Source organism: Diadema antillarum, unplaced genomic scaffold, assembly GCF_040938485.1.
Source record: "Diadema antillarum isolate AM-2024a unplaced genomic scaffold, OU_Dant_1.0 seq00001617_RagTag, whole genome shotgun sequence".
NCBI classification, from domain to species: Eukaryota; Metazoa; Echinodermata; class Echinoidea; order Diadematoida; family Diadematidae; genus Diadema; species Diadema antillarum.
Window position 1 is genome coordinate 568,128 of NW_027272329.1, and position 6,648 is coordinate 574,775.

The 6,648-nt window shown below is 37.4% G+C and overlaps 1 protein-coding gene across 1 annotated transcript in view; it reads left to right on the forward strand.

Annotated features, from left to right (window-relative positions):
- The window catches only part of LOC139711140 (ATP-dependent translocase ABCB1-like), a 42,242-nt gene extending 35,594 nt beyond the window's left edge, over positions 1 to 6,648 (forward strand). The window contains exons 21-23 of the mRNA XM_071623059.1: positions 428 to 631; positions 1,315 to 1,461; positions 6,126 to 6,648. Of these exons, the coding sequence (XP_071479160.1) occupies positions 428 to 631; positions 1,315 to 1,461; positions 6,126 to 6,320 (546 nt within the window). The 3' untranslated portion in view covers positions 6,321 to 6,648. The remainder of the gene's footprint in view (positions 1 to 427; positions 632 to 1,314; positions 1,462 to 6,125) is intronic.

A 6,648-nucleotide genomic window follows, 5' to 3' on the forward strand; every position in this document is an offset into this window, starting at 1 on the left:
AAACAAAATCAAATCAAAAACACAAAACAAAAGAATGAAAAAAATACAATGCATAGCTGATGGCAGTTTCTAGGTTCCAGAATGCCAGACTTACTTATGCACCTAGCTTGCCTGTTATGAGTATATGGGGTCACTGTAATACCCAAGTTGACATTTGGACAAGTGGGGGAAATGTTTTCTGTGGTATGTTTGGTGGTATAAAGTTGGTGACCAATAGCTATGCAAGTTCTTGGGACCAGCAGATTTCTTCCCTTATATCAAAATTTTGTTATAGCTGAACAGTAGGCCTAAAGTAGACTTATTATAAAAATGTGTATAGATGATTTGGGGACCTGCATTCTACTTCGATCTATCAAGAATTTCATTATAACTGTGCTTGCTATTATGGGAGTGCACCGTATATTACATATCCTTTTGTTTTTTACAGTCTGTGGATGGTAAGTCCATCAAAGACCTCAATGTCCAGTGGTTGAGGGCCAACATGGCCATCGTGAGCCAAGAACCGATACTCTTTGCGCGCTCCGTCAAGGAGAACATCGAGTACAGCGTTGACGGTGAGCTGGATGAAGACAGCATCGAGAAGGTTGCCAAGATGGCCAACATCCACGACTTCATCTCCTCTCTCCCCACGGTGCGTATCATGATGGGGTTAAACTGAGCTAGTCTGTGGCAGGACGCAATCTGAAGAGAAGTGCTGTAACTATGAAAATTCTATCCTAGAGACATAAAACACATATTGTCATTATTATTAGTATCATTTATAGTATTGATAGTGTTAGCCCGTTGAGGATGAGTCCCGAGTATACTCGGGCAAGCGTTATGGGAAATGTGTTTTGTAGCAAATTCAAACCATCCTCAATGGGTTAATCAGTATGCAAATTCGCCTTAATTGTTGTATTAAAGAGTATTAAAAGGTTGCTCGATCTGTATTGATGTACAAATGTAGTGATAGATGCTCAGAAACATGATTACCTCTGAAACATACGGAACGGATCATCTCATAGCTGTCTTAACTGTTATATAGCAGGGCTCAACACTAATTTTCTTTTCTCTGGTGGCTTGTCGTGATATCTTAAAATTTCAAGTTTTAATGGCCTGGAAAAAAAAAAGAAAACAAGCAAAAACAATTAGCTTAAAAAAAAAGGGAAATGTATCAATCCAATCTGAATCTTGCTTGTACAATCAAACCACCTACAGATACCAAACCTTTTTCGAAAATGGTATGGCTCAACATCAATTTTTTTGTGACTGCAGGCCACCACTACTGTCAATGGTTGGGATTATGAAATGTTTACTACATTCTCTCTCCTTCAGGGATACGACACTCTGGTGGGTGAGAAAGGAACCCAGCTGTCCGGGGGTCAGAAGCAGCGAGTGGCCATTGCCAGAGCTCTGGCCAGGAACCCCCGCATCCTCCTCCTTGACGAGGCTACGTCGGCTCTCGACACGGAGAGTGAAAAGGTGAAAGAAGAGTAGCACATAAAATTGCAAGTCTTGTTTCAATTTTAACAATCCTCAGGAGTTCGCAAGAATTTGATTGTAGTAATAAGATGATAATGTTGATTTTATGTTATTCCCTGCACTTTTGGAAAAAGTTCAATTTGCTATTGCTGTCTTTAAAGTTCATGTGCCCAGTCATGCATGACATTTGTCGACATAATTAGGTATCAATAGAAAGAGGAAGAGTTCCCCTTTCCTTGCAACCAACATTGAGCTCTCCATAGCTGACAATTGGGCAATTCCGCGGTAACGGAATTACAAATCAGAGAATTTTGGCTCATATTCTTTCACCCTGTATACTGGATTGGTTACTTTGCCTTCTCTTGATACATTTAAAAGATGCAGAGGTACTCAAACTGTCACCCCAAATACAAATTTGTTAAATGTTCTCACTTGGTTGGTTACAAAGGAGGTCTATGTCCGATGGTAACGGAATTACCAGAGAATTGAGTCACAACTTCAACTCTGACTTTGGGAGTTGTTTCTCTGAAATCTATAACACATACACTATAGGTTGTTGTTTGATGTCATCTTTGATTGTGTCAACTTCAATTTAGTTGTATTGTTTTTTAAATATTTCATCACATTTTCACAGCAGCAGGCTTTTTCCCTGGAAAGTCAGTGGTAACGGAATTACACAAATGGTAACGGAATTACGCCTTCTGAAATACATTGGAAAAAATACACATTCTTGGTACTCATGTATTCTGAAATGTCTTGATAAAGATTGTTTATGCCTTTAGCTATAATATAACCACTAAATAAGTACTCTCTAGCCTTTGACCTTGAACTGCTACAAGTGCATAGGTGACAAATTAGTTTTTATTGTCAAAAAATATAAAATTTTCATGCTAACAACTGTGATTTGAAGTTGTAACTATGTCAATCAAGATCTCGTAACTTGTAAGGACCACATCCATCAAAATTTGTCTACTTTCAAGTTAAGAATTTCACACTCTGCAGGTAAATGACATCTATGACACATGGTAACGGAATTACGCTAGAATAGCCCTACACAAGTACAATTCTATAAATCCAGTCAACAATACTCAAATTTTCTTGTATTTCTTTTGTTGATATCATGCAAGACAGATTTCTCTGTTTTCTTCTTCCTATGTATGCCAATAATTGATAATATGTGTTAATTTCATACAAGTATTGACACAAACATTATGTGCACACGCACAAGAAAATAATGAAAAACTGTCCGAATTGACACTGAATTTAAATCTAAATCATAAAGTGCCAATTTACAGTGCAAGATCACAGTGTGCATACCCATCATTGAACACAATGTTTGATACAAAGGATGCTTGAAACTTTTAATTTGCTAAGTGAAAAGATGCAATTATGGTTCAATGACAAATATAACAAATTACAATTCAATCATAAATTGAAAAGAAAATTTTCTTATATTATTATGGTACTGCACCAGTGCTCAATCATTATTATTTATATGTTGTGGCTTATATTAATCACTAAAAACTTGTGACATTTTACTAATAGCTGAAGTTGCCCCCTGGTATATAATGTAGTGCATAATTTGATAATTCTTTTACAGTGTAAGTCCTACTTAAAATGAACTAAACTAAAATGAAATAGAATACAGCAAAATAACTTTGACAAACTACAACTTTTTGAACCATTATAGTGAGTCCACCAAATTCTGTTAATTCATAGAAAGGTAAGAGGGCCTCTTTTATCCATCTGCAAACTCACTGAGTTAGAGTCAGATTAATCAACCTGTGAATAATGTTAGTATTTACTTCTGACCACACAAAATTTCCAAATGATGTCTTCAGAAACACCACAGTGATTTGATCATCGACTGTAATCATGACTTGGCCTATGAATTTCCTACAAGTTTCCTGTCTCTGTCTTTCTTCTTTGACTTTGTCTATTTTCTCATCCTGAGTGTTGCCATTTAATCACAAGAAGTGTGCATCTTCTCTTTTGCAGTAAGTTGTATTTTGACTGCCTGACAGCAAATGATAAAATACACTGTAATGGCACTTGTATGAAAGGAAACTGGATTGTACAGCAAATGGTAACATGAAGAGTAAAGGTAGAAGCAGAAGCCCATTGACTTTAATATTTAAAATCTTCTTAGGATGGGAAAGTATAGGCCTAAATGTTTTATTTTAGAGCTGTATCACAATTACTGACTGGGGAAATGTTCATCATAAATGGTGTTTTTTTCTTTATTCCTTTTAAAAAGAAAGGATTAAATTAAAGAACAAATTTCAAAGGGTAGCAGATGCTCTGTATCAAATGGGCATGAAAATAAAAATACATAGTCTCTGTGGAGGAAAGATCTAAGAAACAGATGAAAGAAGGTCATAGTCATACACTTACCATTAAAGATAAAGGACTTGAGGATGAAAACAGGACATGTTCAATAAAAGGTCAGACTATCGACTTGGTGATGATAAAGCCTTTAGCATACAAAAAGATCAAAGGTGTCACATTCAGTGGGCATCCCATGTCAAATAATGACTTCTAATTGGTTCTATCACAATGTGTATGATCCTTCTCTTAAATTCTTGATCTTTCCTCACAAAATTATCCTGTTCATTTCTCCCTGTCAGTAGCACTAGCAGTGCTCTCTTTTCATTTTAAAGAAATTTTATGTCCTTCCTCTTCTTTCTAACCTTTGTTCAATTTATGCTGCATCACACCCATTCAATAGTCCCTCGTCACTATACTTAGATTTTGTATGAAACCATGAGACTTTTTAGCAAGACAATACATTGATATCTCAGAATTCAGTATGATTTTTAATATTTGAGAATGGGTATCTGTAGCAAACCTTATAAAGTTATCAGTTAGCACAGTCTCCATGTAGTTCTTGTGCATGAGAAAAGGTGAAAGAAGGGAGGAGACTTTCAGCACAAGAAGTCTTGTCAAGCGTGTACCCTGATGTTAGGACTCACTGTCAGAGGCATCCAGCTATGCCGAGTCATGTCAGTGTACCATACCATACATATATTTCAACTTTCACTCCTTTACTGCCAATCACTAACACTGTTAAGCTCAATGATAATGCCCTGAAGCTATTTCATGAACAGTTCACGTGCATATTGGCACAAAAGTAGGTTATGTCATTCTCTTCCATATTAGATGTGCGTGTAATTCCGTTACCATGTAATTCCGTTACCACAATTACAGAAGAACTGAAGGAGATATTTCACAAAATGTTTTGTGAGTTTTCAGGGAGTCACATGTAGAGAAAAAATTTACAAGGGGAGAAAAAATCAGTGATTAGTTTGTTCAGGAGAAAACTTTTTTCATTTTTATGGTAACGGAATTACATTAATTTGTCAGTAGATTTTGAAAGTTTCTCAAAAAAATATCATAATGAGAGCGACTGAATGCTTCATTGAATGTGATTGTTGAAGCATAGGAAGAAAGATGTGGAAGTATGGTTAAAGCAGAGAGATATTTAAGTTGTTTCATTTTGAATTTTCATTTAATATCGCAAAATTTTAGATGAATACAATAAATAGTCTCCCAACTTTAAAAGTGTGTACAACAAAAACGAGGAAAGTTATTGGAAAAGGGTTTTTTGTTTCCGTAAATACAACAATCCGTCTGTACGGGAAACTTAAATTTCTAAGCATTTACTTAACTTTGAATTTTGCTGTTTTTGCCCTTCCCATACGGAATTGCCCAATTATAATATGTGACCCGCTACAGCAAAAGGATCCAAAAGTCGGGGGAGGACAATTTTCTGAAAATGGCATGACATTCGGTTGTGGAAATAGCAATGATTTTATTAGGGCATGTCAAGTGGTTGACGAAATTAGAATTTCGAGAAACACGCCTTCAAAGTTTTCCTTCCGATGATATCATGATCAAGGGGAGGCGAGACAGTTTCCACTGCTTGACAATAGGCATGCCCCTAGCGACCTCCACGATGTTCATTCAAGCTTAGCCACCAGAGGGCTACGCATGACCAATCAGTAACCAGGATGCCACGCACTGACTAATAAGATCACTCCCTCGTTGCTAGGGGCGGAGTCTAGCTGCAGGGCTAAATCCAAATCTTCGGACATGTTTCTGTTACGTTGAAAGTCTGAAAATCGTGGCCCAGAAAAACACTGATTTCTTGTCTTTCCTTTCATCATTTAGCTTCGAAATTTCGGCAGATGATAGACAAAACATTAGACCACAAAATAATGCCAAAAACAGAAATCCGATTGTTTTGACCAATTTTGATGATATGACTTCAAACTCGATTTTCTCGGCTCAGCCGTCAGCGACTTTAGGATCCTTTAGTTGTAGCAGGTCACATATAGTAACCCTCCAAAGTTGGATTACCTTATTTTTTATACGCACTGTACATCTATCTGAGTCCATCTCACACTCAATGTTTATTTTGTGTGGAGTTTCACATTGTCTACACTATTTCCCAGGACAATCACTGATTGATGCCCAGACAAATTTTTCCACAAGGGCATATATCTCTGAATCATGATTAATGTCAGTGCAGTGTTGTGCTGCTATTTTCCTTTCAAATATCAGAGGCCAAATGCCCTCCAGGATAATTGCTCAAGGAGACTTTTCCCTTTGAGTTTAATACACGGTAAACATTTTGGTTGTTGTACCATTGTTTTTTATGCTAGGTCGTGCAAGAGGCTTTAGATAATGCTATGGAGGGGCGCACATCGATCATCATCGCCCACCGCCTCTCCACTGTCCAGAACGCCGACATCATCGCTGTCGTCAGGGAAGGGGTGGTCGTCGAGAGCGGCAGCCACCAGGAGTTACTAAACCTGCGCGGTCACTATTACACGCTGACGGGAGGTCAAAGGTCGTAGCATGGATCTACAGTAATTCTCTCCATGGAGATCATCTTAATGCCATTCCAATGACCCTCGATATCATGTCTAATAAGAGAAAGAGACTTCCTGGTCTATTGAAAAGTTTAAACGTTTGACCTCTTTGGGATGATTTTGTAATGCAGCAAGGGTGCATGGCTGTTCTAATAAAGTGTCCATTGAGAATCCCCTTTTGCCAGATTTTATACAGTCGAACCTTGTTTTAAGAAGCTTGAGTGCAGCAAGATACCTGATGTGATGAGGTTATTTTGCAGGTCTCATTCCTTTTATATTCTTCTGTGTTTTAATCCCTGATTTAACGATTTAC